This window comes from Lissotriton helveticus, chromosome 2_2 (assembly GCF_964261635.1).
Source record: "Lissotriton helveticus chromosome 2_2, aLisHel1.1, whole genome shotgun sequence".
Lineage (NCBI taxonomy): Eukaryota > Metazoa > Chordata > Amphibia > Caudata > Salamandridae > Lissotriton > Lissotriton helveticus.
In genome coordinates, this window is record NC_136060.1 from 368,446,134 (window position 1) to 368,460,337 (window position 14,204).

The 14,204-nt window shown below is 45.8% G+C and overlaps 1 protein-coding gene across 1 annotated transcript in view; it reads right to left on the reverse strand.

Annotated features, from left to right (window-relative positions):
• The window catches only part of DOK7 (docking protein 7), a 564,177-nt gene that overhangs the window by 231,711 nt on the left and 318,262 nt on the right, over nt 1-14,204 (reverse strand). The window contains exon 6 of the mRNA XM_078678539.1: nt 9,195-9,302. Coding sequence (XP_078534665.1) covers nt 9,195-9,302 — 108 coding nt within the window. The remainder of the gene's footprint in view (nt 1-9,194; nt 9,303-14,204) is intronic.

Genomic DNA, 14,204 nt, shown 5'->3' on the forward strand with positions numbered 1-14,204 from the left:
GTTACATCTCATGCTCACCTAGAGCACTTAAGATGCTGAAAAATCAAGCTAGGAGTTAAGTTACGCCATTTAAATGCATATGGTATGGGTATTGTCAGCATATCGAAATTGTATAATTAGCATATCTAAACAGGTAGAGAGACGTTCCTCAATCACAGAGGTAAGATCCTTGTTACTGTAGATTATACATTCCTGTGAGCAAATATCTCCCAAACACAATGTTTATCATTGGCACTGGCACTATATTTAGACACCCAAAAATGTCCTCAGCAAATGGTCACACACAACAATGTATGCTGCAAGCAAATAAGTCCTATGAATGTGCTAGAACTATTGGTGTTTAATAAAATAAAAACTCCATAGTTAGCACAACTGAACTACTAGTGAATTAATGGGACTAGGACGAGGACACAATTTACCGCCATTGGATAACCTTTAAGTGGTTGATACACGATTTATTTGAAAAATCGGAAATACATTAAAATATGTCATTAGTAAAAATACATCAACAATAGCTCTTTCATCTACCGTGGCACTGCCGACCAAATAAGCACTTTAATGCTGGCCATGGACAAGATTCACCAAAATACAATTGAAGTTTCCTGAGCAAATCAATGGCGATCTTAGAGGCACTCTGTATACAGAGCTGTGTATTACGTCTGCAAATCATAACATGATAATGTGTTAATCCAGAACCCAAATAGTAAGAATGAAAATAGTGCAACTTTGCATCAAGTGTTATTATGAGTAGCAGGTTATTGATTTATTCGACAACTCTATAACAATTGTTATCCAAGCAATTCCATAGATTCTAGTACAGTTCACACAGAAAAGAAATGCAACAACCACTTACAATTAAATACTGCCACCCAAAAAGAAAATACACTTAACTTCATAGCCAAGTTTTAAAACTTAGTCACAAGATTAATCCCAGACATATTCAAGGCAACTGGCTCCATTGTAGGTGACTGGTAAATCTGCCCAGAATCACCATCCCCCCTAAACTAATAAAGACCTATCCTGGATTGTTATCTATGAAATTCATAAACAAAGAAAATCATTACCTTGCACTATAAAATTAAATTTAAAATACACTGTCTTGTATGCCTAGGTGTTCTGTGAGATGCAGGTAATGGTACTCTGACAGTCTGTGTTTGTATAGGAGAGCAAAGATTCAACAGTAGGATAAATGATGACACACAGCCCTCAAAGAAATAGTTTGTTCACAGCCAACATTTGTGTGTAGACATCTTTTAGTTCGTCCGCGAGCGACACACGAGCAACAGGAAACATTGTTTCATGGAGGGAATGACAAAAGAAAATTCTCCAACCAGAGGAAAATGGATATATGAGGTAAATATAATGCAAAAATGTTATACTGACCAAAATCAAAGAGGGTCCCTGATTTACAATTACTGATTCATACATAGATTACAAGGTAAGACATCACTGCATGTTTTAAACCCAGCAAAACAATCTCCAAACATCCACATGTAATTAAAGCTCTAGGCTCAAATGTGCAATACTTCTCTTGATACATTTTAAAAAAGATATTTTATATTTTTGCACATTTTAGAATACAGAAAACAATCTCACTAATCTTTTTTCTTGATCTTCTAAAGAAAGGGTTCCTTAAAAACCACAATCTGTCAATCGGAAGTGGGTGTGAACTACAGACTTCAGTTGGGTTAGGTGTGAGAGGACTCCCTTCCTGCCAACACACCCCCTTTAAAATCATCCAGGCCAGAATCCTCGCTTACACAGCACAACTAACTGGGAGGTTCACTGCATGCACCATAATTGGCAGGTCACTCTGTAGGCATTTAGGGGCCAATCATTGACACCTTATTCGTAAGAAAGTAGTGAATTATGTGCCTATTCTGGCTTTTGGCTTATTTCCAGGCAAATGCATATTGGATGAGTCTGCAGCAATCTTCCAATCACCTCCCATTAAGGAGAACACAGCTTGTTAGGAATATAAGAACAACAACACAAGCCAGTTTCTAGGTAGCAGTTTGATCAACTGAATAGGAAATGTCACCTTACACTCTCAACTGACTTTCACAGAATTAGTTTTCTTGCCTTGCACTGTGAATTATTGCAACTTGTTTTGCTTCTCTGGTCTATTTGTCAGCACTTCAAACACTTCTTTAGTGTGTACACTTTAAAGATATAGTTTTTCAAATTAATTTGCGTTGGAAAGTGCCTTTTTTGCGTGGTCACGCCTGTTTATTTGACTGACGTTTTTTTTTAACTTCAACCGCTGGGACACTATTGATCACATTATGTTATATTTGTAAAGCACTTAGTTCCTCCATAACGGAGCACTAGGAGGTCAAACTGCCAAGTCTACAAAAGGGAGAGGCTATTAGGTTGCTTTAACCACATCGCTGCGGCGGCTATTCCGCCGCAGCGCCCCGGCGGCCGCATGCTGGTGACGGAACCGCTCCATCATCAGCCGCGGTTGGGCTGTGCTCATGACGGAGCGGTTCCGTCATGGCCCCGCCCGCTCAATAGAACGGAACCGCTCCATCATCAGCACAGCGCCACCGCAGCTGATGACGGAGCGGTTCCATCATCAGCATAGAAAGGGTTAAACAGCCAGGGTTAGGTTTTTTTTTTCAAAAGGTCAGTACTGACCATTACTGCCTCAGGTCAAGTGGAACGGAGTTCTACAGTTTGGGGGACAAGAGGCTGAAAGAGCGGGGACCCATCCAAGCTCTTTTCACCCTTGGCACAGGTGCTATTCTGGTTTCAGAAGACCTAAGACACCTGTTAGGTCTGCAGGGCATAATCAGTGTATGAAGTTAGCAGGGGCCTCTGTTGTTCAGAGTTTTATGGCAGACACAAAGGGTTTTGAAGAATTCCCTTTTATTAATCGGGAGACAGTGCAGTTTCATTAGCGCTGGTACCAGATAGAAGCATCAAGGAATATTCAGGAGCAGCTAGGCTGCTGCGGTTTATCACTCTTTGGAGCCTATTTAGTCTGCCTTGGGTGGCACTCAGGTAGCGCATGTTACAGGAATCGAGTCTGGAGACCAGGAGTGCTTAGATTACAGTCTCCCTGGCCGCTTCTGGAACGAGACCAATTATTATTATTATTATTATTAAAGGGGTTTATAGAGCGCATGGTGACGCCAGCAGGCGTGTCCCCGCGCTGTGGAGAAGAATCAGGGGGCTGCGGAAGAGACCTACAGGGTGAAAAGATGAGTTTTTAGAAGTTTTCTAAAGGCGAGCTCATTACTAGAAAGCCTGATGTTGGCGGGGAGAGGGTTCCATTTGTTGGCTGCCAACAAGCGGAACGAACGGCCACCCATTCAAGCTTTTTTTATCCGAGGAATCTTGAGCAGACCCGTACCCATGGAGCGAAGGGATCTGTTAGGCTCATAGGGAACGGCGAGGTCAGCCAGGTAGGACGGTGCTTTATCAGAGATAATTCTATAGCACCAGAGAAGAGCTTTAAATAGGATTCTTTTCTTAATAGGCAGCCAGTGCAGGGTTGCTAAGGTAGGTTTGGAGGGCACCCTTCTAGGCAGTCTCAGCACTAGTCGTGCTGCTGAGTTTTGTAACACCTGCAGCCTCCTGATGTTATTTTCCGAGGTACCTAGAAGGAGCACATTACCATAATCCATACGGGAGGTTACAAGAGCCTGAATCATGGTGCGCCTGGATTCCAGGGGAAGGAGATCAGGGTACGTTTGAGGGTTTTCATAACTCCAAAACATTTCCCTACCATTTTATGTACATGGCTGTCAAACGAAAGTTTCGTATCTACCCACACACCCAAATTCTTTGCTTCCCTACTGGGAGTGGGAAGGGGGCCCAGACAGGGTGGCCACCAGTCTTTGGTCCAGCTCGAGTCCTTACCTCCCATTACCAAAACCTCCGTTTTGGAGCCGTTGAGTTTGAGGCAATGTTTGGACATCCAATCTGCGAGATCACTCATGCAGGTTTTGAAATTGTCCGCAGCTCCCGAGGGAGCCTGGGACAGGGAGATCAGCAGTTGAGTATCGTCGGCGTAAGATACCAGATCTACGCTATACGATTGGACCACATCTGCCAGTGGTGCCATATACAAGTTGAACAAGGTGGGACTCAGGGCAGAGCCCTGAGGTACCCCCTGTTCTAAGGCAATGCTATCCGAGAGAAAATTGCCTCTCTGAACCTGAAAGCATCTGTTGGTTAAGAAGGCTTTCAGCCACCCCAGTGCCTCCTTGATGACTCCCGCTTTGTTAAGACACTGTAGCAAGATGGAATGTGCTACAGTGTCAAAAGCGGCACTGAGGTCTAGCATAATGAGTGCCATCGTCTTGCCCTCATCGGCTCCTTCTCGTAAGGTTTCGGTCGCTCTCAGGAGAGCAGTCTCCGTGGAGTAGCCCGACCTAAAACCAGACTGAGAGCTGTGAAGGGTTTGTGAGATTCGAGGTGTGTTATAAGTTGGGAGTTGGCAATTTTTTCCGCAACTTTAGCTAAGTAAGGTAGAAGGGAGATTGGTCGTAGATTCTCGAGGATGTCCTGGCTCACATTGGATTTTTTCTTGATGGGAAGGACAATGGCGGATTTCCAGTCCATAGGCAGACAGGCTGTGGCAAAGGAGACTTCAAGCACATGTCTAAAGTAGGGCTCCAGAACCGTTATACTAGCTCCTAGTATTCTAGGGGGGGCAGGGTCTCGGGGAGAGCCAGATTTAATACTTTGGCAGGTTTTCATAAATATTTCTGGTAGCGGAATGGTAAATTTACAAAGGCAGGATTCTGTGCTGCCCGCAACTGCCATCTCCGCAAAGTCAAGGCCTGATTGGACGGTGCCAGAAAAATTGGCATAGATGTTAGTGATTTTGCCGGCGAAATACTCAGCAATTTTATTGCATGTGTCAACAGAGTCAGTCTGGGAAGTATTGTTTGTGGTTATAACAGAGATTTCCCTAAAGATTTTGAAAAGCTCCTTAGAGGAATTCTCCGCCTCCACAATGCGTGTGTTAAAATGAGAGGCTTTGGTTACTCGAATCTTTTTGTTATATTCTTTTTGGGCTGTTTTATATAGGATTTTGATTTCTGGGCAAAAATTTATACGCCATTCCCGCTCAAGTTTTTTGCAGGCAGATTTGGCTGACTGTAGTTCCTGAGTGAACCATGGGGTCGTCTTCTTAGCCCTTTGAGTATTGGTTAGTATCCGGATAGGGGCAGTACTATCTAGAGCCGTAGTGATACATTTCTGTAATTTATGATAGGCTGTCTCGCAATCAGATCCTCCTGGAGGTTCCGCACTCTCCAGGGATTTTATGAAGGTATCTAAGGAAATTTTTTTCCACTTCCTGCATTGGTAACGATAAGCCCTATCAGTGTTAAGTTCACTATCATCTATCTGGATTTGCATTGGGACAATAAAATGATCTGACCAAGGTACCGGTTGTGGAGACAGGGTAGACACTCCATTCCAGTTTCCAAATATAGGGTCCAACAGATGTCCTTGTTGGTGTGTCGGGCCCTGGTTCTTAAGCTCTAGTTGTAGGGAGAGTAGTTCGGACTTAATGTCCGCTGCTTCTTTATCACAGGGATTATCAAAATGGACATTTAAGTCTCCCAGCACTAGCAGTCGAGTTTTTCTTAGTGCTAGATGAGTAGTAGCCTCTATAAGGCTGGTAGTAAAATCATATAGCTTTCCTGGGGGGCGATATACTAGAACACCCGAGAGCGAATGTTTCGGTCCTATTATGATGGTAAAAGCGCCCGCTTCGCTATGATCAATAGTCATAGGAGATAAGGAGCATTCTAGGGGAGCTTTAGTTGCAATAGCGATCCCCCCACCTCTACCATCCCTCCTATCGATCCTGGAGAGGGAGTATCCAGGTGGCAAGGCCTGTATTATATCAGGGTCAGAGTACTCATCTAACCAGGTCTCGGTGAGGAATAAGATGTTAATATCCTCGTCTACAAGCAGATGATAGATTTGAGTGCCGTGCTTCCTGAGGGATCTGCAATTAAGCAGTGCCGCTTTTAACCTCCCTTTGGTACTAGGCGTAGTAAGAGTGTACTCCGGGTTAAAAGGACATGAAGGACAACTATGTAGCGATAGAGCCTCCATAGAGTGTTTACAAGGAAGGGATGTAGTGGAACATAGATCAAGCAGTTCTTGTCGGCCATACCGTATGTCGTGGGGCTTAGACCTGCCAGGGTGTATGGCCCCGCGCCCCGTCCGGCCGCGGACGGGCGCAGACGGGCTGGACTTTGGCTTGACTTCGGCGCGCTTCCGGCGCGCCCGCTGCACGCGTCCGCTGCACGGTCGCTGACCCACACACATTTATAAGGGAAGTAGGGGTCGCTAGAGCGCTGACCTGTGAGCCCTGAGCCCGGAAGTGCTGGGCTCCTCCTCACCCTCCGCTTCAAACGCCCATGATTGGACGCGGCGGAACGGGGCGGGAGTGGGCGGACTACGTGGTTCCCCAAGCTATTCACTCAGCCTGGAGGAGAGGTACAGTTTTCAATTTTAAAAATATAGAACACACAAGAAAACGTTTTAAAAATGAGCCTCAGTCGCTACATTAAAAAACAGTAGCTAGGAGTGCAGCGCAAACAGTGTGACCAATAGCATACAAAGCGCCAAGTAGATAGAGCCTGCCACTGCCACCGGCAAGACTCTTCTCCACAGCGCGAGTGCGCTTTTCCTGACCTTAAGTAATGACCACACACAGTGTCGCTAGAGCGCTGACCTGTGAGCCCTGAGCCCGGAAGTGCTGGGCTCCTCCTCACCCTCCGCTTCACTCACCCTCCGCTTCAAACGCCCATGATTGGACGCGGCGGAACGGGGCGGGAGTGGGCGGACTACGTGGTTCCCCAAGCTATTCACTCAGCCTGGAGGAGAGGTACAGTTTTCAATTTTAAAAATATAGAACACACAAGAAAACGTTTTAAAAATGAGCCTCAGTCGCTACATTAAAAAACAGTACGCTAGGAGTGCAGCGCAAACAGTGTGACCAATAGCATACAAAGCGCCAAGTAGATAGAGCCTGCCACTGCCACCGGCAAGACTCTTCTCCACAGCGCGAGTGCGGTTTTCCTGACCTTAAGTAATGACCACACACAGTGTCGCTAGAGCGCTGACCTGTGAGCCCTGAGCCCGGAAGTGCTGGGCTCCTCCTCACCCCCCGCTTCAAACGCCCATGATTGGACGCGGCGGAACGGGGCGGGAGTGGGCGGACTACGTGGTTCCCCAAGCTATTCACTCAGCCTGGAGGAGAGGTACAGTTTTCAATTTTAAAAATATAGAACACACAAGAAAACGTTTTAAAAATGAGCCTCAGTCGCTACATTAAAAAACAGTACGCTAGGAGTGCAGCGCAAACAGTGTGACCAATAGCATACAAAGCGCCAAGTAGATAGAGCCTGCCACTGCCACCGGCAAGACTCTTCTCCACCAATGATCTTGCGTAGCATTTTCAGAATGCCATAACATTCCCCTGTAAGTTTGGATATCTGATTGTCAAAAGTGAGATAGATGTCAAGCCAGATTCCCAGGTTCTTTATTTTTGGTTTTGGGGTTAGTACTGGACCTAAAGCATCCAACCAGATGGATGGCAGTTTCCCCACGATTAGTACATCAATTTTCTCTTCATTCAGTCTGAGGCAGCTCTGTTCATTCCATTCTGCCAGGCTAGCCAAGCAGGTTCGAAAACCGTCTGCGAAGGTCCCATTGTCCTGATTCACGGAGATGATATGTTGAGTATCATCAGCGTATGACACTATTTTTACACCATGGCGGTCAACCACATCAGCAAGGGGATGCATATACACACAACATAGTTCAGCACTCAATATTACAATTAGATAAACAACTAACATATGTTGTAATCCATAGTCCACAAATAGAGAAAGCAAAGTAATATATTCTTAGTAAATCATTGTACGAGTCCTTCTTCCTTAGAAAATATATTCTTTATTCATAAGTTGCTATAAAAAACACAGCATGCAATTGATAGCCGTTGCGTTTCGTCCCCCTTGCACTTCTTCAAGGCTTAGCATGTGAATGATGTTTTCCGCATGTTCTTCAGGTTGTGTTTTCTAGTGTGGATACAATGATGTATTCCATAAATGGAGTATGTTAGCTCCAAAGAGTGCTGGCGTGGTGATGCGGTAAACATCATTCGCATGCTAAGCCTTGAAGAAGTCCCAGGGGGACGAAACGCGTTTTGCCATATAACTCATGCAACCAACATCATGCTGGAATGTGAGGTGTTTTCAAAATACAAAAAAGTGTATTTCTTTAACACGCGTTTCACCTTGGTAGCTCCGATTATATATCTGTATTGAGTATTTATTAAAAGTGAGAGTTTTAAAGCATGCACAAGGAAACCTTCCTGCCCCCACCCTCATGACAATGCTCTTAGATAACTAAGAGGTAAGTCAGTTGTCATGTGTACTCAATATGTGGGCTAGATTCTTGTAGTAGAAGGAGCAATATTTTAGTATATTAAATCAAACACAAGAGCTTTTCTGCACCGGGCACATCCTGTACTTATGTATTTGAAGGTTCTCTCATATCTGATAATGAACAAAAAGGTGAAATTAATTATTTCCTTCGGATCACACAATTTGGTCAAGCAGGGATTGGGATTTTTACACTGAACAGTTCAGCCACTAGGTGGGTATCTCTTTCTGCCATTAAAGGTTTATGCCTTGTCATTAACTCTTTAAGGATAAGTTAGTCGCTGTGTGACAGGCAGAATCCACACTTTATTTTTGATAGTTTAACATAGCGCGAAACTTGCACAAAGAGGACATACATAAGAATGCGTCACAGGACAGGGAGATTGTCAAGATTCACAGGACGCTACTTTCCACTGCAGCTTTGCGGCGGGATAACTGAGTCTCTACGACATAAAGTGTTTTGCTCTTCATTATGCAGTTTTCGAGGGGCTGAACTGGGTGTTAAACATATCACTAGTGCTTCTGGCACCGAACACCAAGCCGGAAGCACTCGATGACATGTTCAAGGTGCCTTTATTGGCATCAAATGCTCATTAGCTACTTTTGAAGAGGAGTCTAGCGATAACATTCACATTTTTTAAATCAATATTTCCCCCAGACATGAAATGTAATACACACCCTGCCAACTTTCCACTTATAGCATCATCGCTGCTATTGATCAAATGAACAAACACACACACATTGGATCGAGTTTGCACTGTGTAGTTTTACCTCCGCTGCTCTGGCGACTTGAGTAGGAAAGAATGCTTAGTCTCTTCTCTATTTCCAAAGCTTCGTGGGCCACTCGCTCCTCCATATATGCTGGATTTACATTGGGATCTGCAGGGGGGAAATGGAATTGAAGTGTCATCAGCTACAATCTATTTATGTGTACAGCACGTCGAATATTTAAAGGCGCTACAGCCTGCAGAACTGGAGATGCCAACATTACTCTTTAATTGTTATGGGGTAGACACACATTTTGGGAGCCTGTTATTTATTTCTCATTTCCCGCCTTTTGCTGATTAATTTGCTGTGAAAAAGCATAAAAGTAAGTCCTCGGTTCTGCTCTGATCCAGGGCAATGCTTCATAATACAGCCCCAGGCCTTAAAAAACATCTGCCGGTGCCCACCACATGCAACCACCGTGACAAATCAAGCACTAAAATCGTGGTATGATTTCTTTCCCAATATGTAATATCTATACAGAATGCCCCCCCTCATTCTTTTTTTTTGGGAAATATTTTTATTGACATTTTTTCTAATTGCAAGACAACAACAGTGGTTATCAGTGGGATATGTAAAGATGTTCAAGTAGACAGCAGCAGCGTATCCAATCAGCAGTAAAGGAGAGTCAAGCAATGTTATTATATGCCAGAGCATTATTGTAGGCCCCATCTTCCCTTTCCAACCATATACCCAACCATATACAATCATTGTGAATCAGCGAGCGAGAGTTCATAGTGTGCAAGCTAAGGCTTCCATATTTTCCAAAACTTTTTAGGGAAGCCCCATGCTTTATATGTTGTCTCTCCTAACATATACATGTCCATGCTCTTTCTCCACTCAACAAGAGACAGACCCGCTGTGGCCGCCCACGCCCTAGCTATGTCACATTTTGCGACCACCAACCCTAGCTGCAGCAAGACCAAATTAGGCTCAGGGAGATCAATGTCCGTGGATATTCCCAATAAAACAAACGAGTGGCTGAGTGGAATCGTCTCCCCCAGGACACTCTCCATCTCCCCCATCAGAGTTGTCCAGTACCTTCGAATCTTAGAACATTCCCACACCGTATGATAAAATGTGCCTTCTGACCCTAGACAACGCAAACAGGTGGATGTTTCTGCCCTTCCTATGCGGTGCAGTCACGCTCTGTCGTAGTATGCTCTATGCAGGTATTTGTATTGTATCAGCCCTAGGCACGATCGGATGGCTATTTTTCGAGGATGCATCAATGCCATCTCCCAGTCCAAATCGTCCATCTCCCCCAGCTCCGATTCCCATTTCATTTGCAATTTCTGCAGTGTATCTGGCTTACTGTTTATTATTGTTCTATCCGTCCAAGAGACATCTTTTTCCACTATTTCCCCCATCAAGAGTCGTCCCTCTAAGGGTGCGTATTCGGGGATGTCATCAGTGTCTAGGCCCTGCGCCCGCCAGTCATGTGTCAACTGTAAGCACTTGTAGTGTTGGGTTGTGTTCATGTCGTATTCCATCTGAAGACTTGCAAAAGTGACTAACTCTTTGCGGTATATTTGACCATTTGAAAAAAATTAGTACACATGCATGAATAATATATGGGATAAAGTATCCTCTCACATACATTTTAGAGATATTGCAAATCACCTAGGAGTTCTACCTAAAGGAACGGGAGAGAAATCCGGAATTTAATTGAATTGAGTTTCTTTATACGGCTGTGGAACCTCACCATAAACATCTCCTTTCTGCTATCTGTGGCCCAATTTAGAAACAAGCATTTACAATGCAAGGGTTTCGCCTTTGGAAAAGTTAGAGCTATTGGCATTGTAAATGACAAAATTTGTATTTATGTGTTGGTTTTGAAAACAGATAAATAAATGGCATTGTCATTTACATTGCCAATAGCTTAATCTCTCGCAAATGTGAGACCTATTGTACCCTACAGACGAGCTCAGCAGACAGCAATTACTACCACACACACACACACACACACACCCAGAGCCACACACACACACCCAGAGCCAGCCACACACACCCAGAGCCAGCCACACACACCCAGAGCCAGCCACACACTGGAGCAGTCACACACACACACACTCTGGAGCAGTCACATACACACACTCTGGAGCAGTCACATACACACACACTCTGGAGCAGTCACATACACACACACTCTGGAGCAGTGACATACACACACTGGAGCAGTCACACACACACACACTCGGGATCAGTCACATACACACACACTGGAGCAGTCTCACACGCACACATTCTGGAGCAGTCACATACACACACACATACACACACTGGAGCAGTCACACACACTGGAGCAGTCACACACACACTCTGGAGCAGTCACATACACACACACACACACACACACACACACACACTGGAGCAGTCATACACACACATACTGGAGCAGTCACATACACACACACTGGAGCAGTCACACACACGCCCACTGCTCCCTTTAACCACTACTGTAAATGGTGATAAAAAGGAGAAAGCAGTGATGAAGAGGCAGAACCTGCAAAAGTGAGATGAAGGAATTGCAAGGTGTTAGAATGGGGTCGAATGGAGTTTGCACAGCCTTGTTTTTCGAAAATCACAGCATTTGGAAGTTGTGCCATTATAACCAATCTTTGAGCCCTTGAACTTTAGGAGGTGGGGCGAAGAAGGGAATCACACACACAAAATAAGCACTTCTCCCTTTCCCATTCACTTTTAACATTCTTTCGGCCCTGCTAAGTACTGTCGAGATGCTGTGAGGAAGCATGAGTGTGAAAGGCACTGCCAGGAAACGGAGGCCAGAACTCTTCCTTCCTCTGCTCGCCCACTGCGGTGGCAGTTTAAGAAGCATTGCCCACCTACCGTGAGTACACCTTTCAGTAAACTTTGAGAAGAGAGAGCCTTCTGGACAGCTTCAGAAACCACCGAGCCTTTCAGACATGGGGACTCTGCCGTCTCCAGCTTCCGATGGTCGCTATCAGGAGAAAGGCTCCCAGGGCACGAATGCCACAGCCAGGAAACGGAGGCCAGAACTCTTCCTTCCTCTGCTCGCCCACTGCGGTGGCAGCTGCACGGCCTCACAACCTATACACTGCGTCAACAAAAACAATGCCCCAGCAGCAGCTAATTTAGCTCTCCAAAAAATGGACACAGTCCATCACGAAGCGCTTTCCAAATTCACTTGGCACAAAAAAAATAGATTCAGTTCTTTTCAGAGTACCGTTTGTGCTTCTGTAGCCGAAAACCTCTCCAAACAAGCATTAAACACGGACAGGGGGTGGGTTAACGGCACACGGACAGCGAGAGGCATAGTTCGGAGCTGAGGTCAGAGCCAGGCTCACAAAGGCCCTTTTTTGAGGCCGTGAGCCGGTGATGCGCCGAGGCATTCCTTGCAGCCGAGGGCTCTTTTACCAGCACATGAGGTCTCACGGCAAAGCGGCGCAGCAGCTTTGGGCAGAATTAAAAGCTTACGAGGAGCCGCTCTGCCCCCGCACAAGGAAGGATGATCCCAGCTTCGCAATTTGAGGGGTCCCCCCCCGGATCAGGTCGAGGCACCCACTGGACAGCGGGGGTGCTGCTTGATTCTGCCCTTGGTGCACGGTCACTCAAGGGGGCCAGGGACCAGGCGGCCCCCCCTCCCGGGTGCCACCGCTATCCAGGAAGGGACGGGTCCGGGACAGCAAGTGAGCATCACGGGGAGAGCGAGTCCAAAGACCTGGAGGCCAGAGCCGCTTACAAAGCTGGGACTCGGATGCGGCCTGCAGCTGAACGGGGCTCGGGAAGTTTTGTGTTCTGCCACTGGAGCAGCCAGGCTGGGCTGCGGTTTCTTTTCGGAAAACTGGAGCAAATGTTTATGTGATAAATTACATGGTGCAGTGAGCTAAAAAACGGTGTTGGATCTAGCCCTGATCTCTTGACTGGGTGAGAGTATTCTGCTTAATTCAGAGACTCTGTCCTTCACCACCCCTTGTTGTAAATAATTGTGTCCACCCTAAGCGTGGAAGGGTATACTCAGACATGAGTCCCTTGCTCATTGCACCATCAGGATTCAAACAAGCCGGGCCGAAGACGGCTGTAATGCCAGAAACCGGTCCCCGGAAGCTTGTTTCCTTCCCAGTGTAAGAATTGGCTTTTGTAGTTTGGTTTGCCCTGTTCCCATCATGCACTGGGACAGGAACAGACTAATTTGCATACAGCCAGGTTCTGAAACTGGGATGGTGCAGTGAGCTAAAAAACGGTGTTGGATCTAGCCCTGATCTCTTGACTGGGTGAGAGTATTCTGCTTAATTCAGAGACTCTGTCCCTCACCACCCCTTGTTGTAAATAATTTTGTCCACCCTAAGCGTGGAAGGGTATACTCAGACATGAGTCCCTTGCTCATTGCACCATCAGGATTCAAGCAAGCCGGGCCGAAGACGGCTGTAATGCCAGAAACCGGTCCCCGGAAGCTTGTTTCCTTCCCAGTGTAAGAATTGGCTTTTGTAGTTTGGTTTGCCCTGTTCCCATCATGCACTGGGACAGGAACAGACTAATTTGCATACAGCCAGGTTCTGAAACTGGGATGGTGCAATGAGCTAAAAAACGGTGTTGGATCTAGCCCTGATCTCTTGACTGGGTGAGAGTATTCTGCTTAATTCAGAGACTCTGTCCCTCACCACCCCTTGTTGTAAATAATTTTGTCCACCCTAAGCGTGGAAGGGTATACTCAGACATGAGTCCCTTGCTCATTGCACCATCAGGATTCAAGCAAGCCGGGCCGAAGACGGCTGTAATGCCAGAAACCGGTCCCCGGAAGCTTGTTTCCTTCCCAGTGTAAGAATTGGCTTTTGTAGTTTGGTTTGCCCTGTTCCCATCATGCACTGGGACAGGAACAGACTAATTTGCATACAGCCAGGTTCTGAAACTGGGATGGTGCAGTGAGCTAAAAAACGGTGTTGGATCTAGCCCTGATCTCTTGACTGGGTGAGAGTATTCTGCTTAATTCAGAGACTCTGTCCCTCACCACCCCTTGTTGTAAATAATGTACAG